Raw genomic sequence first — 19309 nt, forward strand, 5'->3', positions numbered from 1 at the left:
ATTTTATATATACATTATTCAGTATAAATAGAAATGATTCTCAACTGAAAAAACATAAAATTTTAAATTGGGAATAATTTCAGATTTGGATCTAATCTACAACAGAATCCACAATATGTGTGGGTTCTGTGTTGAAAGTAGAAACCATTCATGCAGACAAGAAATTGCACAATCTATACTGAAAGCATTATACAGCATATTGAAATGCGTATTAATTTTATAAACATACTGTATGATAGAAAAAACATTTAAATTTCTCACCAATATTTAGACACAGTGTACTTTTTACATTCATTATGAGTTTTTAAAATTGGTTTAATTGCATTTTTAGTTCTTTGTTAATATTTTGAAATATTTTTCAAATGCTAAGAACATACTGTACCGTATGAATACTCTATGTCAAAATGGGCTGATTTGTTCCAGTGCTACAGGTCAGTTTTCTTTTATGGATGACTCTAAGGGCAGCTGCAAGTGACATATATTTTTATCTGACTTTTGATGGGTTTTGTTTTTTGTTAACTGTAGCATACACCAAAACCACATCCCCTTTACTTGTGCGTGCATTCTGTTCAGTCTCTTCTGACACTCTAATTTGGCTGTAAACCACATCATCATCAGAAACAGGTGTCATTTTTCTCCTGTTTTTCATAGTGTCCACTGTCATCTCAGTATGAACCAGTTCATGGCCTTCATTGTCTGCAAAAACAAACCAAGCAAACACCCTGAATAGGAAGTCTTCTTAAGATTGTAACTAACCAGTCACTGTTCACTCACAATCTGATGCTCATTATTTTCTCCTCTGAGTTTATGCTCTTTATCGTGCAAATGAAAAAAAGTTAAAAATGCAATTTTGCTACATCTAGTCTCATATGTATGAGCTATTGAAAAATAGTATGATTAATACATGAGTTTCCTAAAATATTATACATCAAGTTAATAGGCATCTCATACTCAATATGTACAACATGACAATGAGCTGGAGCTATTACTATTTTTATTCTATTACATATTTCTGTATTTGGATTTATGAGTTAAAAGTTATTAAATCAACATTTATGACATTTAAAATCATTGCATATCATACAATCATATGATATATACTAAAATATAGCATATGAGGCTTTACAAAGAAGTTAATAATTAAGAGAGAATACATAAGATATACAGTATCAAGTATTTACATAAAATCTGAACATATGTGACAGTAAAATTATTTCTTACTCTGTTTCCCATCCTTTTTGGCTTTCTGGTGCAGCAGGCAGAAAATCACCACAAACATAACAAAGATGACAATGACCTCTCCAAATGCCAGGTGAGCTTAGGACATGAAGAAACAATAATGCAAGTGCTATATATTAACTGCTGAGGGACACAATAAAATATCTACTACAGCTCAAATATACAATCTAAAACAATTCAAATGCTACAAATCTTATATTATTGAGTATCTGTTACATATGTTCTTAAATCACTTCAAACTCCTAATGATGTGCTTATGCTGTATTGTTCAACCCTCGTTATTTTCTAAATTTAACCTAGGTGAGAAGTGCTGTACTTTGGACCTTATCAGTATTTCTAATAAACTGCCAATCAACCCTTTGCTTGATGTCAAGATAGAACCAACAGGTCTCCTGAAAGGAGTAAGGTACTCAGTACTGATTTGTCCCTTATGATGAAGTGGTGGGTCAAAGTATTGATTTCGTCTAGTGCCTAGTCTAGTGTTAGAATCTTGAATCAGAGTAAACCGAGGAAAGGGTTTCGTCTCTCTTGTTGTTAACTGCATTAGGTCACTCTAAGCTAAACTAAGGCAATGATTTGAATTACTTTACTGACTTAGGTATTGCACAATATGAAGAAACAGGGGGAACATGCCATTAGATTTGTTCTTATCACTGCAATTGCTTGCGTCTCTCGATTTAGTCCTTCTCTGTAATGAGATCCTTTACATACATTTTTGTTAAATCAATTAAAGTGATAACACAACACAGGAAGTTAACATACAGTATAGACATTATATAGAATACTGCCTGGGTATGAAGACATTCCTACACACATACTGTATGTAATGTATTATCACAAAAGCTGTGGATGAACATTTACTGAATGAAGATTCAGTTTGGCCTTAGTTCATGTCAGCCTTAACTTCACAGTTTTGGTCACACATTATTAAATCCATTTTCTTTTAACATTTTGGAGAAAGTATTAAAAAATCTTACCATAAAAGTTATGTGTTAAGGTTTCCATGGAATCTTGATAGAGAGTTTTGATTTGGCATATGATACTTAAAGTTTCTTTCCCTCCTAAACTAATAAGCACTCTTTTATCTTTCAAGACATCTAGGTCTTCTTTATTTGTGTTCATGAATGCTAGAATTTCTGTATCATTTATGGTGCAGTTTAAAGGTGTTACAAAACCTGGTTGAAAGATAAAGAAGGTAAAATTCACAAGTATAAAAAAGACTGCAGTTAATCTGGATAGTCATAGGAAAAAGAATTGTCTATGAATGAGATAATTTCTTCCTATTTCTCCTGAAAAATGGTTAGAACATAAATCATGATCTTTCACATCTTTATTTTTCATGCAAGTCTAATATACAGACCAACCTGTGATGTTTCTGAGAGATACTGTTCATGTCTGTGGTATTGTTTAGAAAACTGAAAAGGCTGTCAGGCTAACAAGTATTGAAAAATACAGTCATATCCCCTGTCACAATAGATGGAAATAAAAAGAGTCAAAATCAAATTACTAATTTGTTTTGTGCCCTAGAATGAGCAAAATACAGTTTGAAGGAGAGTATCATGATATTGTCTTTTTAAACATAGTATCTATTTGAATTACAGGTGATGAAAACAATGGCAACAAAAACCCTTCCTCAGTTTTATAGATATAAAAAAACACAAAAGCACAATGTAATCCCTGATTTGTTCTGATGTTTCCTAAATAAGCAAAGAGATTATATTTTACTGATTTATTCTCATTCCTTCAATTGACCCATAGTGTAAATTAATATGTGAAAAAACAATTCTAATTACCGTATATTGGTTGAGACATTTTGACAAAATTTTGAGGGGTATTTTATGAATGCCAACTAGTGCCTGCACCTCCTACTTTTTCAGTCTGAAGCTTACAATGCTATTGGTTACTGACATGTAAAGCATTATTAAATTCTTACCTGAACACGCAGAAATCACATGGCTAGTATAATTCTCACTTATTCCATTTCTAGCAGTACAGACAAGATTTCCAGAGACTGATAGCTTCAGTATGATAATGTTGTCTTCATCACTGCGGTACACCACACTTTCATTCAAAGCCTTTCCATCTAAAGCCCAGGTATATGAAGGACGATCACCTTCCTCTGCCCAACAGGTAACTATCACCTCCCCATGAGGAAGACAAGTGTGTTTTACCACAGGCTGGGAGACAGGGGCTGAAAGAGAAAGGATTCTGGCTACATACTGTAAGTAGTACAGATGTTGCACCAGAAGACCAAACTGTTTGTTTTGTTTGTATTTGAAGAATTATAATGCACAGGCCTAGTAATTTAATTTTGAAGGTTTTGCATAAGCCCCCTATTTTAAGAATAAAAATGATAGCACCCTCCATCAAGCCAAATAAACAAAACTGTGTAGTGTAAATTATATTATCTGAGCAATTGGGTAGAAGGGGGTTCTCTGGAGAACGTTTGGGTGTTGGACACTAGACTGAGGCCTGATCAAAGACCTTCTTGACACAGACACTAGACATTTACCATACCATGCAGCAAGCAAAGTGTGGGGGTTGGCCAAACTAGTTTGCTGAGAAACTGCTGCAGTTACGACCACGCACGGCACCGGTCATTAATTTACAGTAGCCTCATTAGTTCACTAACTCAGCAGTGACAGTGAGTGATTCTGGTGAGTGTATTTTATTATGTGTAATGGGTAGAATGATAGACTGAAAGAAATGGGACACGAAATATGAGAATTGTCTGGTGTATGGATGAACTGGTGATTCTGGGAGATGAAAAGAACCTGGAATAAATATTCCAGAAAAAAATTATTGGAAGTGTAAATGGGATGCTTAGAGCCTCAGTATACAAGATATTTAAATTGATACATTTTTCAGAATGGCATAATACAGTAGTTATGTGTCACGTAGCGTATTTCAAGACCCTATGCAGACAGCACAATCCAGAAGGGAGTGAACAGACACGGGGAGGAGACAAAGGTGCTCGGGGGGCGTGGTCCGGGCAAACAAGTCCGAAGGGTGTTTGTATGGAAATCCGTGGGGAGGCAAATGTACAAAGAAGGGTGATCAATCCAAGACGAAGACAAACGAAGTTTAAAGCCGGAACGGGATCCGACGAAGGGTTGGGGGAACAAAAAAGGAGTAACAGGGCCAGTCGCTCCAAGTCCCAGACGCAGATGGTCAGGAAGCCGGGGAAAAGGCTTGCCTTCGGACAACCCGGAAAATAGGCAAGCCTTGTGGCATCCATCTTCCAATACTGAGCTGGAACAGTGGGAGCGTCTGGCTTTTAAAGGGGAGACTGGAACAGGAGGCAGGTGCAAGAGATCGGGTAAAATGTGAAAGAGCCAGAGCGCTCTTAAGGGGGACGGATTAGAATCGTGACAGTTATGTGCCTTCCATTCAGCCACATTCTAAAATCAGATATTTCTTAATTTTCACATCAATCAGTAACATTCAGGCACAACCAAGAGAATACATGGATGAGCTGCATGCTTTCATTTACAGTAGGTACAGTAGTTCGTTTTACATTGATTTTCAAATTAAACATAATATTTCTAAAATGGATACAAATTTTCAATACCTTTAGAATTTCAGTATTTAAAGAAATTATAAAAAGAACTCTTACCCATTATTTCCAATGTGATGTTAGCTTTGTGAACTATTTTTCCAGTTTGGTTATGTAATTCCACAGAATAAACTCCAGAGTCTTCTCTTTGTGTGTAGTTGAGTTTGAGGGATCCATTCTCGAAAATTGTTGCCCTGTCTTTATAAAGATTTGAAGGTTGAGAGACACCATCTTTAAAACTCCCCACACGTTGACTTCCTTTATTCCAGGTTGCTTGAGAAAAATTGTTGTTTGGTGTTGAAGGGTATAATACCATTGCTGAACCAAGTGTTCCATTAAATATTCCTGGACTTGTGACCTCTTCTGTACTTCCTGAATTCATAAACAATGAAAATAACATGAATTTGCAGATGTTTACAATCTGTGAAATGTGGATGTGAACTAATGTAAGACACATATTTTATCTCTCTCGTATTGCCACACTTTGAAAACAAAAATCATCTAACCATGTTCTATGAGGAGAAATAAAAACATGATCCAAAAAGCTGTCTGTGAAGCCGTACATCCATTCATTCATTCATTTTCGATCTGCTTTATCCAGTACAAGGTCGTAGAGAATACTGGAGCCTAAAGGATAGGATGCCAGTCCATCAGAGAGCACACACAGACACAAGCATACATACTAATACCATAGCCATTTTTTTCCCTGAAGCTGATTAACCTACCAGTATGTCTTTGGACTGTGGAAAGAAACCCATGAAAACACAGGGAGAATATGCAAACTACACAGATAACACCCCAGGAATTTAACCCAGGCTCCCAGAGCTACAAGACAGAAGTGTTAACAAACTGCCCCCCTGTTGTACCCCAGTATATAGTATAGAGCACAAAATAGTAAAAATAAACTGCATCTTTAGAGTGGGATATACTCACGTTTAGGCTTAAGTACATACTAAAGGAGTGCATAGTGAAAAATGGAATAGATGGAAATATTTCAGTCACATAGTAACTGCCCTCAACATTATAAAATTAAAACACTCTTCCTTATTTATCTAATTACAGTATATTTATGTATTTTTATATATTTTTAGTTTTTGACATATTTTAGTGCCACATGTATGTCTACAGTATATATTGAGTATAAATCAATATCTAGACAATATTTCAATTAAGAAGAATTAATCTAGTTCAATACAAAAGGGCTGGTTATGTATAAAAACATTCTATTTAACAATGTTACAATAAAGTCATAATAATAAACAGGCAGAAAAACAATTTACAAGATTAGTCAAGACTAATTTATTCATTCAACTGTCTTCAAATAACAGCATATGTATACTCATATTACAGTAGCATTGTTCAACAACTCCAGGAGATACAGATAATTTTGTCAAATACACAAATCTCAGGGCAAAAAAACGGGGTCGTTAACTTTTTGGAAATGTCAAGCTATTGGAATAAAGAAAATCATGTAGAAAATCATATAGTCTCAGAGTCTTTTTCTGCAGTATATACAGTAAGAAACTGATGGTAGAAGTTTCCTTTGTATAAAATGAGGATGCAGGAAAGCCAATTTATATGATCTCACAAACCACTGTATTAAAAAGTAGAAAATCAGAACAACCTTATGAGACCATCAAAGGAAAACATGCACCTGGTGTTCCGAAAAGTAAAACAATGGAAAAAAAAAATCATCTGCTCAGCAAATTGAGAAAAACAACAATAAGTTCATTGATTTACTTTTTAAAGTTAATTTCTGGTGTTAAAATATTTCATGTTGCTCTTGGTTGTATCTCTTTGGAGAGTGGCCTTCTTATAAAACAGTGATTACCACCAATGTACAAAACAAGACATACTACAATTCAAACTACTGGTGATTCTAAACTATTTTCTAACATTATTTTATTTATTTATTTAATTTGTTACCCTACTGTATGCTTTGCAAGCATGTGAAAACATTTTTGAAAAGTGTGTAAGGCTTGTCTAATATTAAAGATCACTTTGGCAGAAATGCTGATATTTTAAATTACCAAAATAGATTAGTTGTTCTATATGGCGTTCTATATTTTCTTTGTTCTTTCTATTTTCATTCTATTCTGTTCAAATTTAATTCTGGACATGGAAAGCAACCCTCATCACGCTATTTTTGTCAAAGCTGATTCCCGACTTCTTTCAAAAAATTGCTTAATAAGATCCTCAGATCAATTAGCCATTAACAGACAAACACGTCAGATGGCACAAATGGCCTCTGTTAGTTTTTAAATTATTTACATTTTTACGTTCCTTTATATTGTTTATAAATCTTTACATTAAAGATTCCCATGTATACTACCAGAAATATTTATTTTTGTCTTTATTGCAAAAGGGAACTTACCATATTCTGAGAAAGCAAACAGAAACAATGCAAGGAACATCTCTTTAAAGCAGTGCCTGAATATTCAGACTGATGTTCTGCAAAATTGCAGGTGAACTGCTAGATGTAAAAGCAACACTTATATGAGGTGTTGATTTGAACAGAATGGAGGGAAGTCACATCTGTCATATATATATATATTGTGGTCAGTTGCAAAATGTCATCCCTCTCAGGCAATTTATTAAAAACTTATGCCGCAAAAGGCCATAAAATGTAAATTCAAACACATACTTGTGGAGTAATGGTGTAGTTCTGGGTCTCTGCGGGTCTCCCTCATACAGATCCTGTGTCATGAATTGGCTGCCATTTACAGTTCTTACAATGCTGCTAATGTCAAGACAATTTGAAAAAGTGTGCTGCATTTCACTTTATAAAAACTTTATAAAAACTGTACTGTCCTGTTCCAGGACTAAAAGCACAGTTTCTTTATGCCATGTACCATACAAAACACTAATTGATCATGTCTTTATCCTTCAGTATAGTATAGTATTTTAAATATTAGTGTTAGGATTTATATTTATTTCATAAAGTAGACATTATATGGAGTTTTTATTGAAAGTTCGGGAGGAATGAAAGCAGCCGAGCTCATTTGACACAGCTGCTGCAATTCTCACTAATCCTGACATAAGCAACCGGTCTCCATATATATCAAACGTCACCCTCTCCTCTTCCTCATTCGTTTTCTGCATGGTTCGTTTTCGCCTAGCTCGAATCTGTGCTCCCTTCTCATGGATCTGCAAATTCGCTGCTCCGAAGAAGACCTTTTCTGCAGACTCCTACCCCTCTCGTCCAGTCCTCCCCACCCACTCCCCTCACCTCCGTCTCATCACCTCCTTCACCTGCCGTGTCACATCAGCGCCGCTCATTTCCCAGCTAGTCCTCACAAGATCCAACTCCTTGCCGAAGACTGCGTTCCGCTGTCGTAGTCCCACTCTCATCACAAACCCAGCCTTCCCGTCCCTCCACGGCAAAGTCTCCAAATAACCCCCGCTTCTCTCGAGGATGTCCCAGCTGCCGCGTTTCACGCACATCGGCTTCCCCTTCTCCTGGATCATCTCTCGCGATTTCCAACTGGACCATAGCAAGCCTCCAGAGGATACTTCGAAAACATGGCGTCCGTTTTAAAAGAAATGCTTCCAAAAAAGCTCTGTTTTCCCTGTACCTAACCGCAGTCTACACAAAGGAAACATCAGCTACACAGCTTCCCCCGGCGCCCTCTGATGACATCACCCGCGCTCATCCCCACTCATCCCAACGTGAGGACCCCGAGGCCGTCCTCGCCTCTGCCTGTCCCGTCGTCTGTCTTGTCTTGTCCTGATATATCCGTGTCTGTGTCTCTTCCCCAACCAATCCATTCCTCTGCTGAACTACTGCACCTAGCCTCTTCCACCCAGCCTCCTTCCCTAAACTCCTTGCTGCCGAGTCTAAGGCTCCAGGCTCACACCCCTCCCCCACACCCTTCTCTGCTGAATCTAATTTCTGCACTCTCCTCCGTCTCGACCTCCGGCGTCCAACACGGCTCAAGCTCCGCTGGCTTGGTGCCTTCGGCCCCGGTTTCTTTTCTTTCGGCCCCTGCTTGTCTCCACGGCCCAAAGGCCATCCAGTAAATGACCCCCAGCTCAGCCAGCAGGCGGCACTTACCCTCCCCCACCCCCTGGCATCCAAGACGACTCGGCAGCCTCCTCAGTCCTTCACGCAGCCTTCGCCCCTGCGGCAATTCCTCCTCAACAGTCTTCGGCTTTCATATCCCAAGCCACTGAGCTTCAGGCCCCAGATCCGTCTAACCCCTCCTACCACAATCTGCTTTCCGCTCTTCTTCCCTCCTCATCTTCTCCCATCCCCGGTGTCCAACACGGCATCAGTCATCCCATGCCTTCGGCCTTGGATTCCAATCTCCCCTTTACTAAGGACTGTTATCTCCAAGCAGCCGATCCTCTCCCAGCTCCTCCTAACGCACTTAAGTTTAGTCCTCCTCCCATTCCCTTTTCAATCTGGCAGCAAATCATTTTCCTCACGCCCCACCTGCAAGAGCCTCCTCCACACTTTTTTAGGAAACTAGGGGTACCTCTCGCCACGGACAAAACAACCGGCCCCTCTCACATAATCCAATTCCTCGGGACCACCCTCAACTCCATCCATTTCTCCGCCTCTCTGCCTCGCGACAAGATCAACAGGATCCAGACGTATATCTCTACCTATTCTTCCACCAAATCTTGCACAAAGAGGGAACTTCTCTCTCTGCTCGGCCACCTCAATTACGCCATGCGTATCATTCCTCAAGGACGGTAGTTCATCTCCTACCTTCTCAACCTCACCTCTTCTGTGCCCTCTCTTTACCACCACGTAAGCCTTTCAGCCGACTGCAAATCCGAGCTCAGGCTTTGGCAGCTTTTCTTGGCCAACTGGAATGGCATATCTCTCTTCTACGATGACCTCCTCTCTGACGCCGAGGATATCCAGCTTTTCACAGATGCAGCCCCCTCAGTCGGTTTCGGAGGCTATTACAAAGGCCAATGGTTTGCGGCCCCTTGGCCTCCTGAATTCTCTTCAATCCCTCTCGCCGACCAGTCATCGGCCTTGTTCGAAATATTTCCAATTGTCATTGCCGCTTCTCTTTGGGGCCACAATTGGAAACAAAAATCTGTCCTTATCCATTCGGACAACTATGCAGTAGTCCATATAATCAACAAAGGAAGGTCCTCATCCCGATCTATCATGAAATTTCTCCGCCGCCCTCCGCCGCCTTAAATGGATTTCTCTCACACATCAATTGATCCTCGTAGCTGCTCAGACCACCTTAATGAGACTCTCTCTCTCGCTTTCAATTTCAGAAATTCAGGAACTTGGCACCAGATGCAAGACCGAACCCATGCACAGTACCTCCCTATTTGGAACTCACGTTCCTCTGAATCATCCTTTTCATCACTATGTCCAGCTGGCCCAGCAAACTATCCTCTTATGGATCGCCCCTCGAACTCTCAATTCTTACTGGACTGCCTGGAAGGGCTTCCAATCCTTCCACCTCTCCGCAAACATAAAATTCCCTTATTTCGATATTCTCACCGTATCATCCTTCGTTTGCTATTGTAGAAACTCACTCAAGGTACGAGCATCCACCACCAAAGTATACCTGTGCGGCATCCACTTCTTCCATAAAATCCTTTTCGGCACGACCTGTCCCTTCCTTATCCACCCTCAAATTACTCTCCTGCTTAAAGGCTTTCAGTGGCTTGAAAAACCACTTCTGAACCTATGCGCACCACTTACCTCGGACATCCTTGAATCCTGCATCTAAGTTCTCAGGTCCGGTTACCATTCACCCTGGGTTGACCGCACTCTTGAATCTTTATTCTTGTTAGCCTTCTTCGGCTTCCTAAGATGTTTTGAAATTACCCCTGCTTCCACATCCTTCGATCCTTCTTCTCAACCCTGCTTATCCGACATCTCCATCTTATCTTCCGATACACTGACCTTCTATCTCAAGAAAAGCAAAACTGACCAACTCCGGTCCAGCACACTCATCTATTATTTCAAACTCTGTTCATACATAAGCCCATAGGAGCCTCTATCCCATTACGCACATCTTCGCACCTCTGCCAGAGCTTTGCCTACTGACCCTCTGTTCGTAAACGAGAAGGGCCGTATCGTGACCCATGACTGGTTCCTCTCTCACCTCCACGACGTCCTTCTAACCACCGGATACCCCCCTGAACAATTCTCTGGGCACTCCAGGTTACGCCAAATCTCCACATCTCAATAAACAATTCTAATTTCTCCCAAGCTTTCGGCTGCCGTCATTCATCGTGAATTTACTTTTTGTCTTTTGAATCTTTGCATTAATAAGTCTTACAAATGTTGTAAAAATTGTAAATTGAGAGATAAGCATTCCATTATTTTTAATTAGTCTTCCTGAACAAAACAGAAAGTTGGGAAGAAATCCAAACTGTTGCCACAATACAAGATACAGCAATTTTGTTTGAAAATTGTTCTTAATAGGAACAGTATGTTACACATTTATAGCGGTTTTGCACTTGTGAAATACTCTGAAATATTTTAAAGTGATTGCAAAGTCATAAACTAAAGCTCCAATAATGCTATAATAATATTTTAGCAAATTACACTTTGTTGTGGTTCTCCATCTCTTTACCAGGAATCTCATCTTCCTCTGGAAAAGTGCATGAAAATAATGCAAATACCTTTACTTAGAATAAGTGCATAACTCTCTGACACACTGTCTTTCGTGTATTTACAGTATATAACACTTTGTCACCACTACGGCCTCAAAGCGCTTTACATCTTAGAGGGGACACACATTACCAGCCACTGAAATACAACACCAGCCTAAATGATTTCCAGCAGTTGCTCTGAGCCACTGGCCCGATTAAACTGGAGCCCGGTGGTAGAACTCAGAAATTGCTTCACCTATTGAATTAAAGGGGAAATGTTGGGAGACCAGATTGAGCAAACCTGGAGTACAATGCTGCCATGATTCCAGCGGTTAACAGCCCTACTCCTTCATCTTTAATGTGATCTTTAAAAATCAGTGCAGGCTGCATTTTACAGTACATTTATTTGAACATCTCATTTACAGAACTGCACCTCCTATAGCTGATCCCTGTCACAATCGTAAGCCCCTCCTCTTAAGGGCGCTTCAGCTCTTTCTTGTTTGTCTCAATTTTTTGCAACTGCCTCCTGTTCCAGCCCCTCCCTACAAAAGCCAGACGCTCCCACCATTCTAGTCTAGGCTTTGGAAGATGGATGCCCAGAAGCCTGCCTACCGGTGAGTCCAGGAGAGGTTCGACGGCATAGGCTTCACAACGGCGTCCTGACCATCTGGGTCCGTGGGTTGGAGCACCTGGCCCCCTTACCCCTTTTTATTCCCCAGACCCTTCGCTGGATCCCTCTCCGGCTTTTACCTCCTGTCTTGTCTGTCATTGGTGGATTACCCGGCTCTGTACTTTTGATCACCCATGGATTTTCCTACGGACTCCCTTTGAACTTGTTTGCCTTGGCCACGCCCCCCCCGGATTTCTGTTTCACTCCCCGGATTCTGCTGTCTGCAAAGCGTCCTGAAAAAGGCTTCGTGACAATCCCTGTCAGCCCACTGGCAAGTTGTTTTGGACATACTGGGTCAGAGGGAAGAATTCCACCTACTGCTGCACTAACAAGTAGCAGCCCGGTTTTCCTTTGGGGTCTCCAAGGCCAGCACTTACCAGGCCCAACATTGCTTAGCCAGGAAGATCTGTCAAGCATAACCATTTTTTCGAATGAGTTTGAATATTAGCTTGAGATAACTGAAACGCCGCATTTATGGTATATTGCTTGACAATGTAATTATAAAACACAAGCAGTTTTAAAAGTGAAAATACAAATCTTCTATATCTTTATCTACCTGGAATTCTAAGTTGTGAAAAAATAAAAAAGTATTAATTGTTATCATTTTGTCACTGGTTATCATTGCATTCATTTGTTCACAAGGGGGAACCAGGAAGTCTATGACATCCTAAACAACCAACATTAGGATAACAAAACTAAAGTTAAAGCCATTCAATACAGTAAAGATTTCTGTGTACTTTCTCAGCAGTGTTCCTTATGAAAATTTAATTGAGGCTTATATATTGAACTGGGTACCCTTTGATTGAAAATGAATTCCTGAAACCACATACAACTTTGTATGATAATACCTGTCACGGAACCAATAGGTAGAATAGGAAGATCCTTATGCGACAACACCTTTGTATTGGGTTTATGTCATGTATACAAAGTGATCAAATCAATTATTTCCTGTATACTTGGGAGCTTTTTCCATCATATACATAATCACAAATCACAGTTTACTTTGAGGTTACAAAGAGCACATATTAAAAAAGCAAATGCTCTATCTAATGTTTTGTCGCACACAGCATCCAGTCATGTTTACGATACTGTTCCGCTTCTGTTTCGGGTTTACTGTGTTAGGTGCCTGGGCAGGTTTTTGCCATTCTCTGTCAGTTCTAAGACTTGCACAATAAAGAGCAGACCTCTGCAAAATGTGTCTGTTTCAGTCCCTGATTTTCTGCAGTGTAACATCTAATCCAGAATCTTTTGCCATATTTGGTGACAAAACATACAGTAGGTCAGGTGAGTAGCTGCTGAAGAAAGCTCCACGGCCGAAACGTTGTGTTTTCTTTCTTCTCTTTTCAGCATGGAATAAACCTATTACTTGTTCCTTTACAAGATACAGTATATTGGAATCTTATATACATAAAAAATCAGTTGGGAATCATTCTAAAGTAGTCTAGATTAAAATCCACAATACTGTATGTGTGAGTTTTGTCTTCAACGTGGAATGCATTAATGCCGACAAGACATTCCACACATTATACACTGAAAGCATCATACAGAATATTGAAACAGCAAAAGCATATAATTTTCTCACAAATATTTGGACATAATGTAGTTCGTACATTTATTGCAAGTTTTTAATGGTTTTATGGCAGTCTTTTTGTTCACAAAAATTAATCAAATAGTAAGAACATATGAATCATATTTCAAAACAGTTTTCTTTCAGCTTCACAAATGTGGGCCTTCTTTCTGGATGACTCTGAGGCCAGCTGCGTGTGACATGTATTTTTATCTGACTTGTGATGGGTTTCGGTTTTTGTTAACTGTAGCATACAACAAAGCCACATCCCCTTTACTTCTGCGTGCATTGTGTTCAGTCTCTTCTGACACTCTAATTTGGCTGTAAATCACACCTTCATCAGAGACAGGTGTCATTTTTCTCCTGTGTTTTGTAATAGTGTCTACTGATACTTCAGCATAAACCAGTTCATGGCCTCCATTACCTGCCAAAACAAAGCAAACACACCTAGTGTCATATTTATGAGCTATCGAAAAATAGATTGGCTAATACATTGATTTCCTAAGATAATATAAACCTTGTTAATAGGTATCTCATACCAATATTTACAACCTAGCAATGAGAATGAGCTGTACAGATTTTTACCGTTATCACATATTTTCCACATTTTGTTTTATGAGTTAAAAGTTAAAAGTTAAAAAATTTACAATTGTTTCCTCTTCAGTTTTCGGAAAAATTAAAAATGAGCATTTGGGAGTTTTTACAAAGATCTCAGTAATTAAGATAGTACAGTTAAGATATTAATAATACATTTCCTTAAAATTTGTATATACTGTATATGATTGTAAAAATATTTCTTACTCTGTTTCCCTTCCTTTTTGTTTTTCTGGTGCAGCAGGCACAACACCACCACAGACAGAACAAAGATTATAAAGGCTTCTCCAAATCCCAGAAAAGCTTAAGACATGAAGAAACAATAATGTACAGTAACTACTAGAAGTAAACTGTTGAGGCACTATACAGTATATAAGATCTAAAAAATATAAATGTTACCAATCGTATATTATTGAGAACCTACTACAGTAAATGTTTTTGAAATTATTTTAAACCGCTAATGATGTGTTTATTTTTCAGCTGTTAAACCCTCTTTATTTTCTATATTTAACCTACAGTAGGTGCAAATTGCTGTATTTTGGGACCTTTGGGAATCAATATTCCGAACAAACTGTCAAACCCATTGTTTGATGTCAGGCTGACTTAAAGTTGAACAAACAGGTCTCCTGAAAGGAATATTGTACTCAGTACTAATTTGTCCCTTGTGATGAAGGAGTGGGTCAAAGTATTGATTAAGTCGAAGCCTAGTCTAGTGTTAGAATCTAAAACTGGATTAAACCCAGGGAATTTTTTTTGGACAAATCTTTGTGGAATCATTTGAAAAACAAGTTTAAAAAAAAAAAACTAGGAGTGACCAACCTTATAGTGTTTTTTTTTTTAATTTTAGTTATGCATTGTACAGTTTGGAGTTTTTACATATGATCACTGTGACTCACATGCCTCATGACAGTGCTTTTTAAGTGCTTTGAGCACTTAATAGCTCATTATGGATCCCTTTTGTGCACAAAACATTTCAGATTTCAGTTACATTCAACAAAACCATTGCTTTGTCTCTCATGTTTAATTGCTTTAAGCCACACCAAGTTGAATCAAGGGAATGATTTGAATTATCTTACTTTCTTAGGTATTGCACAATATTAAGAAACAGGGGGTCATGCCATTAGATTTGTTCTTATCGCTAAAATGCTTGCGACTCTTAATTAAGTCCTTTTCTCTAATGACACCCTTTATATACAGTTTTGTTATACTGTATCAATTAAAGTGATAACATAGCACGAGAAGTAAACATACAGTATATTATTTAGAACACTCCCTGGGTATGAAGACCTTCCTACACACATACGTAATGTATTATCACAAAAGCTGTGGATGAACATTTACTGATGTCTTGAATTAAGGTTCAGTTTGGCCTTTTTGGTCACACATTATTAGATACTGTATTTTTAACATTTTGCCAATTAAAAAAAAAATCTCTTACCACAAAAGCTATATGTTGAAGTTTCAATGGAATCTTGATTGAGAGTTTTGATTTGGCATATGATACTTAAAGTTTCTTCACCTCCTAAACTGATAAGCACTCTTCTACCTTTCAAGACATCAAGGTCTTCTTTAGTTATGTTGATGAATGCTGGAATTTCTGTATCATTTTTTAGAGTGCAATTTAAAGATGTTACATAACCTGGTAGAAAGATAAGGTAAAATTAACAACTATAATAAAAATTAAGAAGATAATCTGGATAGTCATATCATAGGCAACAGAATTGTGTACGAAGCACGTAACGTTTTTATGTTTTTATGGAAAATTGTTCAAACATAAATTGTTTTTTGTTTCTTGCTTCTTTTCTTTTATATTAATATTGTTCATGAATGTCTCATATACAGTACAGACCAACCCATGACATTTATTGCAGATATCATTCATGCCATTACTGTCTGTTGTACTGTTTATAAAACTAAAAAGGCTGTAAGTCAGACATATAAAGGACTGAAAAATCTTTAATCATAATCTATGAGGCACAATAGGTAGAAATAAAAGGATTTAAATTTAAACTATGACATAGAATGTGCAAAATATAGTTCCAAAGAAAGTATCATGACATTGTCTTGAAAAACAACAGCTCTTTGAATTACAGATAACAGCAACAGTGGCTGCACAAAAGGTCTATCACATTTATAGTTACATAGAACTCTTAAATTGCACAATCCAAAAGCACTGTTTTTTTTTCTGAAAATTTCTAAGTCATCTATTCTCATTTCCCCAATTGGCCCATAATGTTGATTTATATGTAAAAAAAACACACAAATTGGTGAACAGCTGTGGTGATGAGATGTGAGGTTTTTATGAATGCCACCCAGTGCTCTGCACTACAGTTTAGTCACCTTCTATTGCATACTGACATGTAAATCATTATTAAATTCTGCAAAGGCACAAGTAATAGGTTTATTCCATGCTGAAAAGAGACGAGAGAAAACACAAAGTTCTGGCTGTGAAGGTGTCTGTGTCACACACCTGAAGAAGGCTTCACAGCCGAAACATTGTGTTTTCTCTCTTCTCTTTTCAGCATGGAATAAACCTATTACTCGTTACTTTGCAGGCTATGCATGCTGACGCAGCTACCCACCTAAATGATTAAATTCTTACCTGAACACGCAGAAATCACATGGCTAGTGTAATTCTCACTTATTCCATTTCTAGCAGTACAGACAAGATTTCCAGAGACCGATTGCTTCAGTATGACAGTGTGGTCTTCATCACTGAGGTACGCCACACTTTCATTCAAAGCCTTTCCATCTAAAGCCCAGGTATATGAAGGACGATCACCCTCCTCTGCCCAACAGGTAACTCTCACCTCCCCGTGAGGAAGACAAGTGTGTTTTACCACAGGCTGGGAGACAGGGGCTAATGGAGAAAGGGCTCTGTTTATATAAATAGCAGAAGTACTGCATCATATAAGAGCATGAGGTTACAACTGAGGAAAGGCAATACAGCTCATCTACTGTTTTTAAAGACATTAAACATTTTGTTTAAATTAAACTGATTTTATTTTGCGTGTTTTGTTTCAGTCCCATATACTAAGAAATAAACCATTTAAAATGAATATGAAAATAAAATATTTTTATTTTAATGATCAGCTGTCATCGAGATCTGTTGCTACAGGCTTACTTAGAATTATGCATTTCAATTACTTATTAATTTCATTGCAAACAATTAATGCATACAAAAAGTTCTTTGCAGTCTTTTGATGGTCTTACATTTGTGAACAGGGTAAGCCCTGGAAGGGAGGCCAGTCCAACACAGGGCACACACAGACACAGACAGGCACACATTCACTTCTTGGGCCAATTTTCCCAGAAGCCAATTCACCTACCAATACACCACCCTCAAGGTATTCTATGCACATCTGAAATACAAACTTTGCATAGATTGAATTGAAAGATAATTGTGAGAGAATGAACACAGCTGTTGTCATGTCGCAAATGGAGAAATGTCTAATGCCTTGATGACTTCTGTAAAGACACTATTGTAATAAATCTTACCTAATATATTCAACATGATGTTAACTTTAAAAATATTCTTTCCATTTTGGTTATACATGTCCAAGGAATAAACTCCAGAGTCTTCTTTTACTGTGCAGCTGAGTTTGAGTGTTCCATTAGGGAAAATCTCAGTTCTGTTTATATATAGTATCCCGCTGCGAGCACTGCCATTTTTTAATCTCCATACTAGGAAATTGCCCTTTTTCCAAATAGCATCAGAAATGTTTTCAAAGGTTTGCTCAGGACTTAAAAAGACCACAGATCCAAGCAGTCCATCTACACTTCCGGTTCTATTGAAAACAACTGAATTTATTGGGAAAATAAAACAAACACATTACAGAAATTTACATTACAGAATAATACAGCTGTATTTTAATTTCACAACATTTATTTTCTGTTATGGAAATATTGTATTGTATTCTGTTATGATATGATATGCCATGATATGAAAAATAACGTCTCTGCAAAACATTTAACATTGAACTTTTAAATATATTGCTTAAGGCATTATCTTGTTTGTCAGTTTCTGTAATTAAAATGTAAACTTGGTTTAAATGGAAAAAAAAACTTTTAAATTGCATATTTATAACATAACTGCAGTTAATAAAATAACCTATTTTTCATTTTAAACTAATATATATGACTATGCAGGCTAATAATTATTTTCTTTTAGATAGAAATATTATAAATTTTGTATTTATTTAAATATGATAAAAAAGAAATGTTGACCACAATTACAGTAACATCTGAAATAATGGAAGGAGCAGCTTATCTTTCTATAACAATTGATGCCATGTTAAAAAGAAAAAGAGAACTTACCGTATTCTGTGAAATAAATCGACAGGAACAATCCCAAAAACAATTTCCTGAAGGGATGCATTATTCATAGTGTTAATGTGGGCTAAATATTAAAGACATGGATTGATCTATGCCTCATTGTGTTTTTTGTGATGAGCTACAAATATGTGAATACCCATACTGTATACAGTATATCTTAGGAAACGTCATGAAAGGATCATTTACAAAATGGAACAGTACTTCTTCTTTCTGGAAATAAGGAACAGAAAATGTTACTATATATATATACTGTATAAATATAAGATATATAGTGTGTATTCTTCTAGTGAGTGTATTCTACCTGCTCTTCTTTATTTTGAAAACATATGCAACTGTTTGTTTCTGGCAAGAATCCTGATAAGAAAAACAAAACTATTTTAATTTAAAAAGAACAATGTAACATTTATATCCATAAAAAACCTTTCTAATTGTTTAAATAGTTAAATTCTGTAACCTAGATAACTTAGTATATAGTTAATACGTCAAAGTACTGTATTAACTTTCCTAACATTGAAGCGTAGTGCTTCTAATACACATATGCAGTACATTTATATTATTGCTCAGACTTAGTTATACCATGCTGATGACCCCTAATAAGGGTGAACCAGCTGTCCATGGCTGCTAACTTTTAATTTATACAGTATGTGCAAAAAGAATTAAAAAGTCCTAAGAGTTCCATCACTGGTATTGTTGTGGTAGAATAAAAAGATAATTAAATTAGTATTCATAATAATATGAACATAAGCATGTAGGTCTCTTCCATGAGAGA

General features: G+C 37.5%; 2 protein-coding genes across 2 annotated transcripts; both read right to left on the reverse strand.

The window, feature by feature from the left end:
- Positions 1 to 284: 284 nt before the first annotated feature.
- LOC148821174 (T-cell surface antigen CD2-like) lies at positions 285 to 7273 on the reverse strand. The gene is made up of 6 exons (XM_088931512.1): positions 7170 to 7273; positions 4856 to 5167; positions 3173 to 3430; positions 2217 to 2414; positions 1222 to 1317; positions 285 to 696 (listed from the first exon to the last, which is right to left on the reverse strand). The coding sequence occupies exons 1-6, from the start codon at positions 7207 to 7209 to the stop codon at positions 485 to 487; spliced, it is 1116 nt and encodes a 371-aa protein (XP_088787638.1). The 5' UTR covers positions 7210 to 7273; the 3' UTR covers positions 285 to 484.
- Positions 7274 to 13651: 6378 nt separating this feature from the next.
- On the reverse strand, positions 13652 to 18717 carry LOC148821175 (uncharacterized). Its single transcript, XM_088931511.1, has 6 exons — positions 18523 to 18717; positions 17704 to 18006; positions 16808 to 17065; positions 15644 to 15844; positions 14413 to 14508; positions 13652 to 14035 (listed from the first exon to the last, which is right to left on the reverse strand). The coding sequence occupies exons 1-6, from the start codon at positions 18581 to 18583 to the stop codon at positions 13821 to 13823; spliced, it is 1134 nt and encodes a 377-aa protein (XP_088787637.1). The 5' UTR covers positions 18584 to 18717; the 3' UTR covers positions 13652 to 13820.
- Between the last annotated feature and the right edge of the window lie 592 nt (positions 18718 to 19309).

Source organism: Atractosteus spatula, chromosome 14 (assembly GCF_055471065.1).
Source record: "Atractosteus spatula isolate fAtrSpa1 chromosome 14, fAtrSpa1.hap1, whole genome shotgun sequence".
Lineage (NCBI taxonomy): Eukaryota > Metazoa > Chordata > Actinopteri > Semionotiformes > Lepisosteidae > Atractosteus > Atractosteus spatula.